The sequence below is a fragment of the Sciurus carolinensis genome, chromosome 15, assembly GCF_902686445.1.
Source record: "Sciurus carolinensis chromosome 15, mSciCar1.2, whole genome shotgun sequence".
Lineage (NCBI taxonomy): Eukaryota > Metazoa > Chordata > Mammalia > Rodentia > Sciuridae > Sciurus > Sciurus carolinensis.
The window spans coordinates 53,122,179-53,141,405 of record NC_062227.1 but is presented as its reverse complement, the minus strand read 5'-3'; the positions used below and the strand labels follow the sequence as shown (position 1 = coordinate 53,141,405).

The 19,227-nt window shown below is 41.1% G+C and overlaps 1 protein-coding gene across 3 annotated transcripts in view; it reads right to left on the bottom strand.

Moving 5' to 3' along the window:
• Setbp1 (SET binding protein 1) overlaps positions 1–19,227 on the bottom strand; it is a 351,577-nt gene that overhangs the window by 16,345 nt on the left and 316,005 nt on the right. For all 3 annotated transcript variants that reach the window (XM_047526550.1, XM_047526552.1, XM_047526551.1), the window contains exon 5: positions 12,158–12,328. In XM_047526550.1, coding sequence (XP_047382506.1) covers positions 12,158–12,328 — 171 coding nt within the window. The remainder of the gene's footprint in view (positions 1–12,157; positions 12,329–19,227) is intronic.

Here is a 19,227-nt window from a genome sequence, read left to right as displayed (position 1 = left end):
ACAAAAAAATGGGCATGATGCCCACTTATAATCCTAGTGACCCTAGAGGCTGAGGCAGGAGGGTTGCAAGTTCAAGGCCAGTCTGTCTCAATAAATAAATAAGTAAATAAGTAAATAAATAGAACTAGGGATGTAGTGCAATGGTAAGGTACCCCTACGTTTAATTCCCAGTTTAAAAAAAATAAAAAGACAGAAACGAGTTTGGAACTTATTGTGAGCCACTAAAAACAACCAGCAGGAATATTTAAAGCCACAGATTGATTGAAACTATTGGTCCCTTGGAAGGGAACAAATATATATATGTTAATTATCTAATGCCCCAAACACACACACACACACACACACACACACACACGCATATGTGTGTGTATATGTATAAATATATGTATATATATATGTATATACATATATACATATGTATATACATATATATAAAACCAAAACCAGATAGATAGATAGGGATATAGAGAAAATGAATTTGCCTTTTTTCAAAAATAGATTTTATTTTTCAGAGCAGTTTAATGTTCTGAGGAAAATCCAGCAGAAGGTACAGAGATTTCCTGTGCACTCCCTTGCCCCAAAACATCTATAGCTTGTACCATGAAGATTTTTTTCACTGCCAAACATTTGGATCTGAATTATAATGGTTTATTGTGGTGAGGGGTCATATGCTCTCTTGGCAAATATATTTATATTCATGTTCAGAGCACTATACCAGTAGTTTTTTGAAAAAAAAGTTACTGCTTTAACTTTTTCCTTTTCCCCCCTCAAAATATAAATATAAGCTTGGGCAGACTCAATGCAGCAAATACTTTTCCCTTAATTTAAGATTTGACAATTTGAAAGGAAAAAGCTCATTCATCATGTTTCCCTTTTAGAGACTATAAATTATTGGCTCCTATACCATGTGGCTCAGATTCTAGGAAAAGTTAGTGTAAACAAACCCAAGTTACGATGCGTGGAGTAAGAGAGTGAGTCATAAACAAAACACAGACATATGCTCTCATATAAATAAGGGCCTGGATCATCAGCTTCCAAAGTCTGCTTCCCATTAATTACACAACAAAATGAACTTTCCATATGTAAAGCCCAAATCACTTCACTCTGGCAACTTGCATGAGACAAAGACCAGGATTGTGGGCATGTAGGCACAAACAAAACTGGATTTCAAAATAAGGAAAGTCCTCTCAAAACATCTTCAGGCATCGGAGGACAGGAAGATCCTTTGGAAGGGTGCTTTTGAGCAACAAAAGTACACCCAACCCCCACCCCACCCCCATCACCGCAGGGAAGCTGATTTGGATCCCCTGCTGAACCGATGGAGAGTAGCAGGCAGGCTTTCTGTCTTTTGTTCTGAGTTCTGTCCTCTTTCTGGGACAAGTCCTGGACCCAGACATATAGTGTATTCACACCTTTTGCTGAGAGCATCACACAGTTTAAATCCAGCACTTTCTCTCTGACTTTAAATCTGTCCATTGGAATTAGAAATTCATGTCGTGACTGTCCTAGGAAGGAACATACGATGCCTCTTCAGAGGCATCAAGGAAACATAATTCTGGGACAAGAGGAACTCCTCAGTCGTTGAGAAACTCTAAGAGAAGTAGGAAGCCTCTTGACCTTTTTCCTTGTATCCCCTTCCAAGGTAGACTTCATAAATCAGAAGAAGAGACTTAGTTCAAAGGCTACTAAAAGAAGAGGTAAACTTTAGGCCTCTCAGGTGGGGGAGAAGGGAGAAAAATGGCCTTTTCTCTTTGCTAGTGGAGATGGGTGGTTTGCTTTCAATTACTCAATGATTATTTCTGTCACATCTATGTGACAAAAGTCTCATTTCTTAGACCATATAAGGCAAGTAGGATGCATCCTTCATGCCCTCAAATGAAACTAAAAGAAAAGAGAAGGAACTGACATTTTTGGAGGACTTACGATGCAGGCTGCAGTGTTTCACGTGTGATAACAACCACTTGAGGACCTTTGCATCCCTGTTGTACCGAGATGAACAGAGACCTCGGAGGTTAAGTAATTTCCCCATGGGCTCACACCTTAGAAGCCACGGACTCAACAGTTCAAGCAAGGGCTGCCCTATTTCCAAGCTGGTTGCATACTGTATAGGAAAGAGGCAGAAGAAAGGGAGCTAGACAATAATGAGAAAACTTGGGCTACCCTTGCAAGTTGCTACTACAGGCAGCACTGAAGAGCCAAAGTTCTCTCAATTTCACAACCTCAAAGGACTTTTCCAACCCTCCCAATTCTATAACTGAATAACAGTATTACTAAAAATCACCCACGCTATTCCTGCTAGACTAAGTGTTCGTACACATTGTTTTGATCCAGATCAAATGCCTTCAGTGACTTCCCCATAGGGAGGATAGTCAATATAGCTATCTCAAGATGAACATGCAATTACTCCAAAATCTAAAGAATGTTCTAAATCGGAGACGCTTCTGGTTTCAATCATTTTGAATAGGGGATAGTCAATCAGCATGTTGAGGGAAGTTGGTCAGGATGATAACCTAGTCCACAGTGGTGAGGGAGGAAGGACATGATAAAGCAAAAAGAGTATATCCACTCTAATGGGAAAATGTTATTTTGCTCCAATTGTTTGTTGTCAGATAAGAATCTGAGTTCAAAAGATGCCAGAAAGTCTGTGTTTCAAAAAGCCAGAAATCTTGACTATTATGTAATCTTGTGATATTTACAGCTGCTAAATAATTTTTAAAAATTACAGTCCTCTGCAGGATAATCAAAATACAACTATAGACCACTATTGGCCCACCATGGCTGCTGTTTTGCTATATCTCAGCCCATCAAGGATGGCCACCAGTCTAGAATTTCAGGCACTTTGTGCCTGAACCCAAATTTCTCTTCAGTCTCATTTGCCATTATTTTCACAGATACATCTCAAAACTGACACAAAACAGGTAAAAACTGAGCAATATCAGAAATGTGGTAAACCTGTCCTTTGACTTCTGTCTGCTTATTTCCACTCCATTTTCCCAGGTCATCTTGCTGTCTCACAACTCCCCTAGTTGGAAAGTAATGAACAATAAATTGCTGAATGGTAGCTGTCAGTATGTCAGCTTGTTTTTTCAATCTATGTATTTAAAAATATTACTTGGTCATCTCATGTTCTGGAGTCAGGTCTTCTCAAAGAGAGTGAGGGCACCCCCCAGAGGGAGGGGCTAATCTTATACCTACATATGTCACTCAGGATTGAGAGCAATGGGGCAGGTGCTTTAAATATTGAGAATCGATAACAAATTTATTTGGCAATTTGGAAACAGTTTAACAGTTTGCATACTTACCACGTTTGAGTAAGAGGTTTGATGTAGTAACTAATACCCTCAAGAACAGGGAGCTTGGACTATGTCCTGTGATAAGGATATGTGGGGGAGGGGGGAGTGAGGACATAGTTTTCTAAAGGATGTTACGATCTGAGTCATACATGACCAAATTATGACTTCACATGATTAAAGCATGGCATGATGTGACTTAATATTTGACATGAGCAGGGCCCTTAAGTTTTGAATATGTCATTGGAGTTCTCCATTTCCTTGTTGCTACTGCTTAAAAGGCAGACATTATTCTCCTCCTTTCACTGATGAGGAAAGGGGTCTCAGAAAGTCTCCCTAAGACCTGAGGACTTACCTAAGGGAAAAAATACTGTGGTATTGTAAGGAGAACTCCACAATGACCCCGATCTTGAGTTCCAAAGCCAGTTTTTACCTTCCCATGCTATGGTGGCAGAAAGGATCCAGGTTTCCAATTTCTGATCAGGTAATATTTGTAACCTCTCTGGGCTTGATTTACTCATCTGCAACATGAGGTGGTTGGCAAAGGTCCCTTCTAGTCCATTCCAGACCAGTCTTGTTTAGTCTACTCCAGTGGAAGCAACAGGAGGAGGCCCCCGGAGGATCTCCTGGGATCACTCCAGTGCCTCCCAGGGGTAGGAAGGAGGGCCGAAGGGTAAGTGATCCCGTCTGTCTGTCCGTCTGGGTATTACCAGTCTTTTAATCCTTACTCTACTCTCTCTCTATCTCCTTTCTCTCTGAGCCTCTTGCTGACTCTATGCTCTTAGACTTGACTACAGGCTGCCTGGACCACTCAAGATCATACTTAATGACAGTCATTGCACCGTTCTTCCACAATGCCTGAGGCTACTTCTGCAGCAATGAGCGGGAAAGACTTTGCCTCCGTCTCCACAGCTGGGCTCGCCATACCAACTTCACTGGAACCAGGAAGTTTTTCAAAAAACTCTCCATTAATTACAGGAAACGCAAAGCACTATGCCCCTTCTCATTAACATAGCTGCTTTCAGTCGCCACTAAATTATCTCGCTACCATTAAACCAACAATTTAATTAGATTTCCGGAAATGGAAAGAGCCGGTGAACAAGGCAGGCTCCGAACTTTCATCTCAGAACTGATCATAAAATATTTGCGCTCTCTCGTTCTTTTGCTAAATAAAATCTGCCCATGGAAGAGTCTCCTTTCATTCTCTCCCATTTATAAAGAAGAGCTTGAATATTTGATTTAAAATGAGTATCTTAATAGAAATCGCTTCACGTATGGGAGGTTTTCTTCTCGGCATTTCGCGGAGTGTGGCTGCTCATTACAATAATCGCACCTGACTCCCCCTGCGACCGAGGCCTCCCAGCCAAACCTCCCGCTGGGCTTCAATGGAGGTGTGAATGATACCATCACTGGGAAGAAGATAAAGTGTATTATTATCATTACTCTATTTTTAAGAGGGTCTGACTGTGGCATGAGGTGGTTGGGAGCATAATCTGTATGAAGCATTCAGAGAAGATAAATTGAGTTAAACTTCTCATGGATCCGGCACTTTCCAACCTGTCATTAAACCTGTCTTATGAAAAAAAAAAAATCTCAGTTCTGGAGAGAAAATAATTAGCTAAATTAAGTCCAGGTGGGTTTACTGAGTACCTACTATGTGCGTAGTTCTGCACAAGGTTCTTGGCACCATAAAAGGATTGTGAATTGCTCAACAGCAGCGTTCTTGATTTTTATTTCTTATTTTTGTTCCCTGTGTTCTAAGGATCTAGGAATCTGTGGGATGCTCAATACTCATCAACTATGACAAAATCTGAACAGGAAACGGTCACTGCCGAGGGAAGTCAGTGTTCCAGTCACTGTGGAAGACCATCACATATAAAATAATTCAAGTATGGCATAGGTCAATGTAATCTCCAGTCCTTTACTGAGTAGCTCATCCTAAAAATTCCAGAAACCTGAGTGAAGACAGGCATCTCACATGTGCATTTCCCCTGCTTTTCTCTGAAAACACACACACACTTGTATTGTGCATGCAATGTCTCATGGGCTGACTCTTTACCTAAAAATAATTTCCCCCGAGGATGCCCTGGGGGATTAACCTGGGGCAGGACTGCCATTGTTGAACAAGGAGACTGGAGGGCCCCAAGTCCCTTCCTGGTTTCACCCTCTGCTAAGCATCCTGGGGATGGTTTGTTTCTGGTGCTGTTATGGAAAACAAAGGGAAAGCATTGTCTTCCTAATAAATATAGTATTAGAGTGGATATTTGCATTATACTAAGCTGTTTTGTGCAGGCAGCAGTTGTTACCCAATCCATTTTGATCTATACTAAATGATTACCTGTTGTTTGCCCAACTCAGCGCTAGGGGTTGGAGTTTCAAAGTTAACTAAGGTCTGACTGTAGAGAGGATGATTTTCCAGCCCAGTGTGGGACACAGAAGTGGGCACAGACACAGACACACTCTAATATAAGCACTGAGACTGTGGCACCCAACTTGATCTTGGAACAGTTCTTAAAATGAGTGTCTCAGAACTGAAGACACATATGCTGAGACTCGGAGATCAAGCATGAATCAGGCAATCAAATGGCAAAGGGTAAGTATGGAAGAGAAAAACATTCCAGACAGAAAGCAGATAATAATAGTAATGATATCAGCAACAACAACTCCCATTGGCTGAGCTCTTGCTATACATGGTAAGCTACTTTTCTAAGACTTTCACAAATGTTATCTCAAGTGTTCCCCACCACAGTCCCCCCCACCGGGCGGTACTTTCTCCTCATTTTAGACATGAACACGGAGGTCTGAGATCACCCCACTGTAGGTACAGGCAATCTCAAGCAAGAACACATTTTCAACTGGAGCATCCCGTGGTAAAACAAGCCCAAACTTAGCAACAAGGTAAGTGAAGGATGCATATCCTTTCACTCATCCACCATGTCTGCCTGAGGACTATAATTAGCTAGGGAGATTTGAGCTGCTGGACTTACTATCTGCTACAGACTTAAGGGCCAGAACCTACCAGCCTCTATGTTAACTTGGGGGTTTTTGCCCAGCAAAAAAAATCTTTTTCTGGTAGGAAAGATAAGCCTAGAGGTTATGCTTTTATTGCTTAGTAGGATGTTAACTGAACAATCTTAACTGACATGCTTTCTCCAATGCCTCCCTTTCTACGATGCCCATTCCTCTACTTTACTTTTGGACCAACTTTACCAGCATGCTGTCTTCCTTGTTAAAGAGCTGTGTGAAGTTTTGATATGGGTCCCTTAAAAATCATGCTCTGACAGTGGAGATCCAAAAGAGGGTTGTGCTGGCTGGGATTTCCAAGATGAGGCCCAGTGGAAAGCAGAGGCCAGACTCTGGAGAATTTGATGCTTCCCTAAAATTGGTACAGCCTTATAGGCCACAGAAATAGCTCAGGTGATTTAGGATGTTCAGGTTAAACCAGAAAAGAGTTTACTCTTCTGGGGGTAAAAATAACAATAATTATGGAGGTTTTTCAGAAAGGCTTTTGTGTGATGGGGCCTCAGGAAGAACGGCAGCTACCACCCCTACTGGGTCTCTAGTGGCCCAGAGGGAAGGGAGGGCAGCGGTTCTGAGCCTGACCCTTCTAGCAAAGCTTTCTGCACACAGACTTATTTTATGATGCTCCTGCATATGTCTATGGGTAGGGTATTTTTCATATAACTTGAACAATGGTTTTAAAATTAAGCTTTATTTTCTCTGGATCTTTTCCCATTTTGTACTGTATATTTTAATCAATTAGTCTAGGTTCATAGGAATTTAATTCACAATTTGAAGATTTCTTCAATATATATATTTATACCTCTGAGATATTTCAAATCCTATTAAAGTTCACTTTTCATTTTCTCTTTTTTGACAAAAGACAAAAGTCTTGTCTTTGAAAGACAAGACTTTTGGCTGAATTGACTTGTTATTTTGGTTAGGAGTGTTAGGCCATGATTCCACATAAGGCTAAAAATGCAAGTGGAAAAATAATTGTTCAATTCTTAAATTCCTATTCTTTGCTTTCTTGCACCCAGATATTATTTTGCTATTCGGGGACCCTCCTCACAGATGGCAGTTGACAAAGAGAAGGACTAGGTATCATAGAACTGGCCATTAGACACAATTTTCATCATCGGTCTTCTCCAGTTCCTGCCACACTGCACTAATTAGATTCCATTAGAATTAAGAATTCATGCCATTATTTGAAAAGGTATTTAATGCATCTTGATTATAGGTGGAGTTGATGTTGATTGGGCTTAAAGAAGTTCAGTTGAACCAGCTTACCTAATATCAGTCTCAGTCATGAGAAGCAAAAATGCCTAAAAATTTAATAGACTTCTTAAGTTTAAATATATTCACTCATTTAGGGGCTCTGGTATTTTTATACAAGGCAGATTATATAGTTTGAGAAAGCAAAGGATTAGCCTTGAGATAAAACCTACAGAACCTTAGAACTGTGCTTAGTCTACTCTGCTCCCTCAGAGCCCCGGAGATTCATTGACAGCATCCTGAATACATGTCTTTTTTTTGTCCTTGGACTAAAGATGAGAGAATAATATTGGTGTGTGTGTGTGTGTGCGCGTGTGCGCATGAGAGAGAGAGGAAGAGAGACAGAGAGACAGAGAGAACAAAAAGGATATATTTGATTTCCCGTTACTCCTAATCTAGAGATGCAAAATCATAACAGTTTTTGTTTCCTTGATGTTTTAGAGTTCTTACTACAATTTGGATTGCACCTACTAATATAGTTTCATCCTAAATACAAGGGAAGAAGAAAAACACATGCCTCAGAATGAAGTCATAAATTCTGTGTACCATTGCACGACCTCTCTGAGAAGTTAGTTCAATATATAGAAGACAAGAAAAATTAGCCTGACTTATTCAGGTATGGATTATCTAATATGGTTATAAAATCATTATTGGGCAAGTGTTACAGAAGTTGTTTCAAATTATGCATCACTTTGAACAAACTTTATTGAAGCTTTTACTGCATTAGCCCTAATTACTTACAATAATGATGTGGTGCTCCCCTGAATCAGACCTCCTTTGCTGTGCCAGGGGATTGTAGCAGATCAATAGCCATTGAGCAGTTTGATCATTCAGGCTGACCTGCTGGAGCACTGGTGGCAGCCACTGCCGTCCCTCCCTCCCTTCCCACTCTCCCAGTAGCTCATGAACTGACATGTGTTTAGTGGCCACACTCTCCAATGTCTTCTCTGCTGTCCCTGCAACAAATCAATAACTTCATAATCAGTAAGCAGCTCAGATTCTGCGAAACTAAAAAAGTGCCTTAAAAACACTCATGGGGGTGGGGTTAGTCCCTGGTTCACGTACATGTCCAAGTACTCCTCCTGCACTTAAGTTAGGACAGACTTGTAAGCCCTTTAGTCACACTCACTCATTTCTCTCATATCATATTGCTTATAAAACAAGGCGAGAAATGTTCCTTTTAAAACTTTTGCCAAAGATTGTATGTTTGGAAAACGACTGTTTGGACTCAGATTGATTATTTGGCAAGTATCTACCAACAGCCTACAATGTGCCTGTCAATTGTTTTCCGTTTGATTGTTAAGTACTTTCAAGACTGAGTATGTCGCACAGCGAGGCACGCCTGGAATCCCAGTGGCTCTGGAGGCTGAGGCAGGAGGATCTTGATTTCAAAGCCAGCCTCAGCAAGGACGAGGCACTAAGTAACTCAGTGAAATCCTGACTCTAAATAAAATACAAAATAGGGCTTGGGATGTGACTCAGTGGTCGAGTACCCGAGTTCAGTCCATAGAATCCACCACCCCCACTAAAAATAAAAAAGATAGAGTATGTCCTCTGACATCTTCCATCATGCTCAGTACTGGAGAGGCATACAGCTCCTGACTCTCCACCATTCATTTCATGCAGAGATTATTTATCGAGTATTTACTATATGTCAGGCGCTGTGCTAGGGACTTTCACATTCATTATTTTTAAATAAAAGAAATTTTTAGTTAATTGTATTATTTCAGTATCTTCTTATCTCTAAGTGATTTCTTAAAAGAATTTTGCTTCACATCCCACTTAGTCTAATTTTTTTTCCTCCCCCCTGGCCCCGAAATTGTCTACTTCCTCAGAACTATACTATAGAAATGTTAGGAAATAGGCTATCAATAAATTGATTTCTGCATAAAGCCAGAAGTACTTGTAAATTACTTTGCTTATAGTGGAAATGAAGACAGGCATGCTAAAGAAAACAAAAGTCAAGTGAAGGGTCTCATCAGAAATAGATATATGGCTATTGCACCCAATTAAATAAAATCAAATGCAGGAACTTGCTTTTGGTTAGTGCTATCTATTCCATCAGACTATTCTCCAAAGAAGTAGGGGTTCATAGTTAGAAAGAAATCTGCCTTTGCTCATGTTTGGCCTATGACAGAAGTGGGGTTTGACTATAAATCAGCCAGTAAATCAGAAAATTTGGGTTCCTATCCAATAGTATGACCTCAGGCAAATCTGTGAATCTCAGGAGGCATCCGTTCCTTCACATGTGAAACAGAGCATTGGATAAAAGCCCAGCTGGTGTGATCCCAACTCTCTCAGGTTTGTGGGAAACCGTTTATCTGTGGGGAGCGAAATCTCAGGAAGGTCTGGCTTCCAGCACCTGGGGAGATCTCTGGCTTGTTTTCCCCCCAAAGTTCTGCTCGGCAGCCTGAGATCCGGAAATGAACCAAATCTGTACAATTCTCATGAGGGTCTCATTTTTAGTATTGCCAAAACTAAACAGCCTGTTCCTGCATCCTGAAACAAGAGAGTTTTGGCTCAGCTCTGACTACGGGAGAGGCAGGTTTAAAAGTCTAATACCCACCTGTTTCTTGCGCCTGCTCAGCACATTTGTCAATTACTGGGTACAAGCAGGGGAGGCAAGTGTATATAAGCATGTCATCCCAAGAATGGTGTCACTGACATTGAGTGGAAAGAGTGCAGGTAGAAAACTGAGGGACCAACCATCTTTGTCCCCCAGAAAATATTTATGCTTGGGGTACAAAGGCAAAACAGGTTAATTTCTGAAGTCATGAAGGGAGACCTCCTGTATGGACAAGGTTGGATAAGAAATTAGCAGGGTTGGTAGTGAAACCTACACTCCAAATCTTTTGCTTTAGTTCAGTGATGTCTTCCCAGAGTTTCGGTTATGGTGAAGTTCCGGAAGTCTGCCCACCTGGCTCCCTCCTCCCTTTCACAAAGGTGCTACCGGTCTATCAAGCCTTGGGGGTGGCCTCCCCCATTCTTCCATGACTTTCATTCCTTTGATTGACTTCTTCTCCTTGCTGACATCATTTACCTGCCATTTCTACCAAAAATTTTTACTTCACACCGAATGTGTAAAAGGCATAAATGTTCATGATCCCATTCATTCAGAGCAAGATTTTCCAAATGAATGGAGAGAGTCCTGTGTTCATAATACATTAAAAGCTAGTCTCAGAAAAACAAGTCATGTGGTCAAATAAGATTGTGGAATTCTGTGCCTCCCCTCCCAGGGGTTAACAATGAGCACAGGTCATTCAAAGACCCAGAAAAGCCCTGCAGGAAGGAAAACCGCATTACCTACTCTTGCTTCACAACAAAAATAACATTTCACAAGAACATCTGCCAATATTTTGCTGAACTCAATTTGGGAAGTGTCATTCCAAGTATTTCTTTCTGTTGTTTTAATTGGGCTCATTTTCTGGTTACCAGTGATTTCCACCAAGGAGGTGGTTATATAGACAAGTTCTCTGCCTAAAGCCACCTGCTGAATGAGAAGATGAGTTCAGAGTGAATATCAATAATGAGTCTCCTCTTGGGTTTCTGATCACGACAGGCATTTTTAAATGCTGTAGCAGGCATACCCCATTTATCAATGTATTTATTCAGCAGATATCAATGGAATGTGTCTTTGTTCTGCATTCCATGAAGAGAGCAAGAATCAAATCCATGGACCTTGCCCCTTCATTGTGTACAACTTTGTTACAGGGGAGACATTAAATAGGAGACCTTTTCTAATGCTGTCTCTAAGAAGATGATAAATGCATAGTAGAGACACTGGACACTAAAGGTGTTTGCAGAGTCATGACGGGCTGGGCCTTGAAGAAATACAGGATGTAAGTGAGAAGCAAGAGTGTCCCCAAGTACAAGTATTAAGACACATCCAAGGCCTGTGCTCCTGGTGGCAGAGGTGAGCTTGGTAAACTATTGGTGTGGCATGTAGAATAGGGAGGAGACAGAAGGGGTCAGGCGGCAGAGGACTCAGGATATCTGAATAAGGAATTCAGCTACTGTTGAGGACTCTGGTAATGGCTGAGGAGTTGGTGAAATTGTAGGGTGGAATGTATCAATGCCTCAGGGACACTCAGTGACTGTCATTTTTCAATAGTGATGAGCAGACGGGGAGGTGAAATGCAGGATGGGAGAGTATGGGCATTGGAATCCTGACTGTCCTCAGGTGGCAGGGCCAGTTTCTCCCCTCTTAGTTTCTTCTTCTGAGAATGAGGACAGAAGTAAGAGTTCTTTGCAAGATATATAGATAATGTGCAGAAGACTCTTGATGCAGACGATTAATAAGGCTTAATAAAGAGGAATTAATATTGTTACCATTTAGTTGGTCCTCACTGGACCAGTATTAGAATAAACTGGAAAGTTTTAGAGATAGTCCCTACCTCCAGGTGCCATGCTAATCTGCTTTTCTTTGACCTCTTCCCATGAGCAAAATCCAGTGCTGAACTGCCCTCTTGCTCAGTGTCAGTGGGTGGTTGGCTCAACAGAGAAGCCTTACCTGCACTCAACAAGTCATTCCTAGTGGGCCTTCTTCATCCCATCTTCATGGTGGTGACCCAAAGCATTTGAACAGTACTCACCTGCATCTGACGTTGCAGCGGATGCGGCGAGGAGAGATAACATCGGGGTGGGTGGGATGGCAACACTGTCCACCACAGCTGGCTTCTTCCTGGTCATCACAGTGGACACTGAGCCCTCGTTCTTACTATGCACTGTTGTCTGGTCCACTTTTAAGTGGGGACTTGGCATCCCTAAAAAACAACCCAAAACCTGCAGTCGATTTAAAGGAATAGGATGATGAACGACATAAAATCTAAATATGATCCCAGGAAATAGTACAATGATTTACCTCCTTTGGGTACAAAAAATGAAAATTTGAAGGAAAAGAAATAGCCACAGCTATGCTTGGTTTTGTGGCCGAGGTAAGGAGTGGTGACATTCCAGGTTGGCTACCCGGAAGTGGGAGCTGGGCACAGGCCTAGTGAAGGAGTATATGTTTCAGGCCCCCTTTAGCCTTTGGAAGATCAAGCAACCCATCCTTACAAAGGTTATGCTATGCAGAATAAAGGGGGTTCCTGTGGTTTCCACCCCAGTGAGACTGCTCATTGCCTCCAGCTGGGGACATGAGACTAAATGAGAAGGAAAAGCCGGGGCGCAGCTTGTGTGTCATTGCTCGTGGGTGCTTGGAAAGTTCTTAGGCTGTAGAAATCAGCCTAAGAGGAGAGGCAAGGCTTTGCAGATCTCATGCTAGAGCAGCAAGGAGAGCACACAGGAGGATGGGCAGGATCCAGAGGGAATCAACCTGGGTGCCCTGGACAGATGAGTGGCCAAAGACAATGTGGTATGTATACACAATGGGTTATTATTCATTCTAGAAGAATGAAATCCTGTCATCTGCAGCCAGATGCATGGAACTGGAGGACATTATGTTAAGTGGAATAAGTCAGATGCAGACCCGAATGTAGAATAGTGGTCACTAGAGGCTAGAAAAGGAGACAATCACTAAAATAAGGCTGTATTCAAGTGGGGCACATTGTATGGACAGGTCAAAATAGCACACTGAATCCCATTAATATATACAACTAATACACGTTAAAAAGAAAAAAAAAAAAAAAAAAGCCAGCCTGCTGGAGCAGGAAATGTAATTGTGGGGATTGGTGCATCCCAACAGTTACTAGGCTAAGGACAAGCTGAACCGGGGGCTTTTGAGGGTCTGGGTCTAACAATCATCCCAAGACCTGTCATGATGATGCTGAAAAGCCTGGTAGACTCTTGCAAGCTATTCTAAAACCTTGTTCCTGAGCTTGAATCTAGATGCTGCCACTTTGCAGTTTGAAACCAAGAGCAAGTTACTTAACCTCCCTAAGCTTTAAACCTAGAGTTTTAAGTGTTACATTTTTATAGTAAACTTTCTTAACTCTAAAGGTGGAATGGTTTCCAGCAGCTCAGGAGGCTGAGGCAGGAGGATTGCTAGCTCAAAGCCAGCCTCAGCAACTTAGTGATGCCCTAAGCAACTTAATGAAACCCTGTCTCAAAATAAAAATAATAATACTAATAAATAAAAAGGGCTGGGGATGTGGTTAAGTGCCTCTGGGTTCAATCCCTGGTACCAAAAAAAAAAAAAAAAAAAAAAAAGGTAAAAGTCCTATTTTGTTGGAATTGTTTTGAGCATTCAATGAATTAATTAATACAAAGTGCTTAGAACAATGTCTATCACATAGTCCATGCTACATAACTGTTAAATCATCATCATTGTTACTTATATCATAATTATCATTATTACTTATATCATATTATCACTTATATCATAATTATTATAATCCACTGCTTCTTTAGAACCAATTTTAACCAGTAAGCAAAGGTTTAGTTCTCTTTCCTGACATAACCAAGGATTTCTGGGCACCTCCTATCTCTCCTGCTACAAAACAAGTGAACAAGTGACCCTCCAACTAAGGGGCAGGTATTCAGGGTCTCTCCATCTGTAGGCTACAGGCCACTGACAGCAGCAACAAGAAACTGGGCTTTATCACATATTTCTTGACACTTTTTTCCCAACCCAACCAACCTTCGCTGAGTACCATTATCTCACTGCCACAGGGAGATCAGCTTCACTTGGGTCTTGTGACCACCCTGTGAAGCATGTGGTGTGGATATTACTGTTTTCTCAATTTTACAGATGAGAAGAAAACATTTCTGAGAGCTTAAGGCAAAGCTGAATAAACCCATACTGTTCTTAATGTCAGAGCTGGAAGTTTCTAGATAACTAGATGCAAAACCCAGGATCATCTTGGTCTGCCTGGCTGTACTCTCTAACACTTAGTCACCACCCCAGTCTGTTGAGACACATTTCATGCTGAGGACACAGATTCTGTAGTATCATACCTGGAAAAGGCACCTGTAACAATCTAAGGAGAAAGCCACACTGATATTTTACTTTGCCTACTCTTACCTTCACCTCATTCCCCACCCTGGTCTCTGAAACGCCTGCTTAAGACACCACAAATAAATAGCAATACCATTTATGCTTTTTTGGATTTTATATCTCATAGCATCTTGAAGGTGAAAATAGACAAATATCAAATTCTATGACAGAAAGATTGCAAGGCACAACCACTGAGATACACAAACATGTGTAGGTGTGTTTACCTATATACGTTTGTGTATAGAAGCTGGTAAAATATGCAGGTGTACTAGTGGCAGGCTAGGAACAAACATCTAATATACGCAAGGTGCATAGAGGATCATCTGTAAGGAGATCCATCCAAACAGCAGCGGTGGTGACTTGGAGCAGGGAGAGCTCAGGGAAGATTGGTGGGGAGAAGACAGTGTCCACTTTTAGTCCCTAGCTTCTTAATTGTTATATTTTAAAAACTATAAACATTTGCTAAACTTTCTTTTTCTACAGAGAAAATAAACATAGTTTTGGAAAAAACCTAGAAATCTATCAGAGTATGGACACTGGGGTAGAATAACTGATATATTTTAACACCTGGCTGCTAACAAATCTGATGATAGGGACTGCAGGCAGGAGTCTAATGACAATTCTCTATTTTGGTCTTCTGCACCATTGCAATGTGATTCCCTTTGAATAGAGACAGGCAGACCCTCCCTAATGTCTCTGGAGCTCTAAGCCATCAGAGATCTATTGGATAACTGCTCCTTTGGAAAAACTCACTGGTAAGCCATCTTTGTACCTGTGGACACAGGTTGGGCAGGTATTTCTTTAAATGATGATATGCTTGGGGAATGAAGGCAATAAAAGAATATTTAACCCTCACTTGGGAAAAAATCAATTTCAAATCATTTTAGATGTACCCATTTTCATGCAAATGTTCACAATCTAAATGAGTCTCAGTCCACATCATCTCATTAAAGTTGATCTGATCATACCTCTATTGGGCATACTTTGCTACTCAAGTGTTTGTGTTACAGAATATGTTAAACATAATAAGACACTTAAAACACTCTGTCATTCAGATTGTCACTATTTGGCTTTTTCAAAAACCCTAGATAATTTAAGATCTCCCAGATTAGAGTACTGCTTGCTAGTTGTCAATTGGAGGAAACAAATTGAAGAAGAAGAAGAAGAAAAAAAAAAAAAAAAACACAAAACCAGCCCTGACTTTTTTCTCACTCAGTTTTGGATTTCGAAAGGATAATGGAAACCATCCCAGAAATAACATACATGGACGAGAGTACTAGATAAACTTTAAACAAAGGCTAATCTAGGAACACTTAATAATTGACGAAATGTGCCTGAGAGCAGAGGTCTCGAGAGATGGAACGGGTGACTGCTCCTTGGGAGAGGGCACTGGGCAGGTGGCCACTGGAGGCCTTTGTTTCCCTTCATTCCAGGTGGCAGCTGATGCTCCGTGGGGTGTGAGGCCAAAGTGGCGGGACATCTGGAGAGTTTCTTCCCAGCATGAGCCTGGCTTCTCTCTCTCCATAGGAGGAAGATTTTAGAGGCTGGAGCTTGATCACAAAAAAAAAAAAAAAAAAAAAAAAAAAAAAGAATCCAAATAAAGTCTTGTACTGGCTGGACCATTGAGATGCAGCGCCCCGCTTACACCAGGGCATGAGAAAAGGCAGGGGTGACTTGGGATCACTACCTAAATTCAGGAAGCAGACTGAACGCTCTTGGTGAAGTTCAGAACATGCCTATGCCCCAAGACAACACACTGAAGTTTGAAGTCTGCTTATTTGGAGGCCAGTATGTTTTAAAAGAGGAAATAACAATGCTAATAACTTTGTGGATCCAACATCTGTTCATAATTAAGAGAAAGAGCTAAGAGGAAATAAAAGAAGTTAAACCTATATGAAACCATTCAGCTATAACCTATTGACCTCTATTGATAAATTTAAAAAAAAAAAGTCTTTGAAACTGTGCTGTAGCCTATCAAGGGACAGTCACTCATTTTCAAAGGTAATTTCTCATAGACCACTTATCCCCTCAAACCTCTACCTGCACACCGTGTTTGCATTAGGGACTTGATTTATGGATTCCAACTCCTGCGATGCAGAAGCTGACTTCCTGTTGCCTTGGTTACTTGGAGCTCAGTTCAAGGTTAAACTACTCCCAAATCAAAATCAGTAGCAGGCTGTATCTAGTGGCCAGGTTATTGACTGCCCCAGGATGCAAAAAGGTCAGAGACCAAAGCACTGCTTACTGCCTTAAGGTGAGTCAATAGCTTCAATATTTTGATTTTGTTTCTTCCGAAGTAGTAGTTGCTGCTCAATTACCTCTTCCCCAGGTTGCTCAAGGTCACAGGGGTCATAGCAGAAAAGCGGGGTCTATGGTGTCTGACTTTCCCAGGATCCCTTTAATGAGCTTTGTGACCTTGGATAATAAAAACCAGGCTCCCCTTAGAGTCATTTGTACATTGCTCTAAGGTTTACAAAGCTAGTTATCTACTTTGCCTCATTTCTTCATAGGGGAAAAAACAAACAAAAACCCTTTGTAGGATGGCTACTATTTAGTCCTCTTTCCTAGAGAAGAAGTTGAAGGTTTGTAAAGGTCATGTGATTCCTCTAAAATCACACAGCTGGTAAGAAGTAGCAAGACCTAGATCCTCAGACTCCCTGCTGGGTCCTCATTCCACAGGGTTTCCTTAAAACAAAGAAGTTGATGGAACCATCCCCAGGGATCCCAAGTAATTCACCTTATAATATCCACTGCAGAGAGCAGTGCATCTGGCAGGTAGTATATGGCTCAAATAGGCTTGTTGACTGGCTTAATTAATTTTCTAATTCTAATACTTGCAAACACATGTGTTTCTTGGTGATACAATCCAAACTAGCATGGTGGGAGGGGCTGATGCCCCGGGGACGGTTGTCGCTTTAGTTGCCTTGCTGATCCCCTCTACAGAGTACCCTGGGTTTGGCATGGATTAGGGGTGAGGATATATTGAGCACTTAGTGGTTTTTAATCTTGCAAAAACTCTGGCATACATTATGCTATTTGTTCCTTACAACAAGTTTTGGTAGTCAGTTCTCAAATAATTGTTGATTTCAGAAAGAATGAGTATAGACCCACTAAATAGCATTCCACTTAAGAGTGACCTTACCTGAATTTCATCTCTTAAGATCCTAGAATGAAGTAAAAGTCACTTGACAACAAATTAATGAAGCCACTCCCTCTGTGGGTAAGAGGTAGACAGTGAGAATTCCAATTCACTAGTGAGGAAACAGAGGCACAGAGGACCAGGTGATTTGCCCAAGATCACAAATTCTGTGTGTGGATGAAGCAGTGCTGAAATCCATGTCTCTTGACTCAATTCAGTGATCTTTCATTCCCCACAGTAGTTTGACTTTTGGGTAAACCAGCAAATGATGTATTTTTACAAGAGGAAACTGTTTCTGAAAACTTGAAAATCATTCTCTTCCTAATATACTGGTTTCTATTCAGATTCTATCATTGCTCCTTTTTCTTGTGGCCAATTGGACTCATGTCCAATAAAGGGAAATCTGTGTTACAGAAGAAAGTGAATCTACTAATGGAGACCCTTAAAATTTGGGAATAATATTTTTCTGGGCAAAAGTCAATAAGCATTTTAAGACATTTTATTTTTGTTGTATCATTTTAGTCATGAATTCAACAGTGATTTATTTAACATCTATCACAGCAGGGAAATGGCAGTGGTTAAAACAGCTAAAGTTCCTGTTTTGTAAGAATTGCATCCTAATATTCTCTATGTGGCATAATGGTAGTCATTATATTTTATGAGGGCAATGACTAAAGTGCCTTTTCAATCATCAAAAGGCAGAGTCTCCTCTACTACCCGTAAGACATCTCTATGTAAATGAGCAAAAGCATCCCATTAGCAGCTCCATGGACGCTAAGCTTAGCAAAGAGAGAACACCTTTGTGCAAATTAGAAACAGGCATGGCTTCCTCGGTGCACATGCACCACAGGGCTCATGGCTTGGAGAAAGCAGCATGAGCTGGATTCCAAGCAAAGTGCCTATGGACCCCAAATGACCTGCTCAGAGACTGTGGCCTCACTGACATTAATTTTGCACCAAATGACTTTTACTTCATTCTAGGACCTCAAGAGATGAAATTCAGGCGAGGTCACTCTTAAGTGGTACACTATTTAGTGCATCTAAGATCAATCAATCTGAAAGCAACAATTATACGAGGGCTGACTACCAAACCTTAGGAGTTATGATTTCTGTCTCCCAGAGATGGTTTAGAAGTAAGAGAGTAGGATAAGATGGAAACACTTATAAAACTAATAAACTCAACAAGATAGGAGGCCAAATGATTCCTTCATGAATCAGGAGGAAAATGAGATCTCAGTGGGCTCTGACGTGGTCTCCTTCTCATTCACTTATTAATTCACCATCCATTAAGAACCAGTAAGTGGCAGAGACCACGAGGCCCCAGGCACTTCATCTCTGAATGGGGCCAACTATCCACTCAGGAAAACAGGTACAGGTACAAAAATTCCAGTCTTAAAAGATGGGTAGACTTTAATAATTCAAAGTGGAGGGAAGGCCTGCTGGGACTGAGGAAGGATAGGAACAAAGGCAGAAACAACGGGTCCTTCTGTGCTACTGAGGGATGAGAGCTTAAGATGAGTCATAAAAAGCTAATCATGGGAGATATGTCTGGAAACGCAGCTGAAAAGACTTAAACCTACATCTTTTGT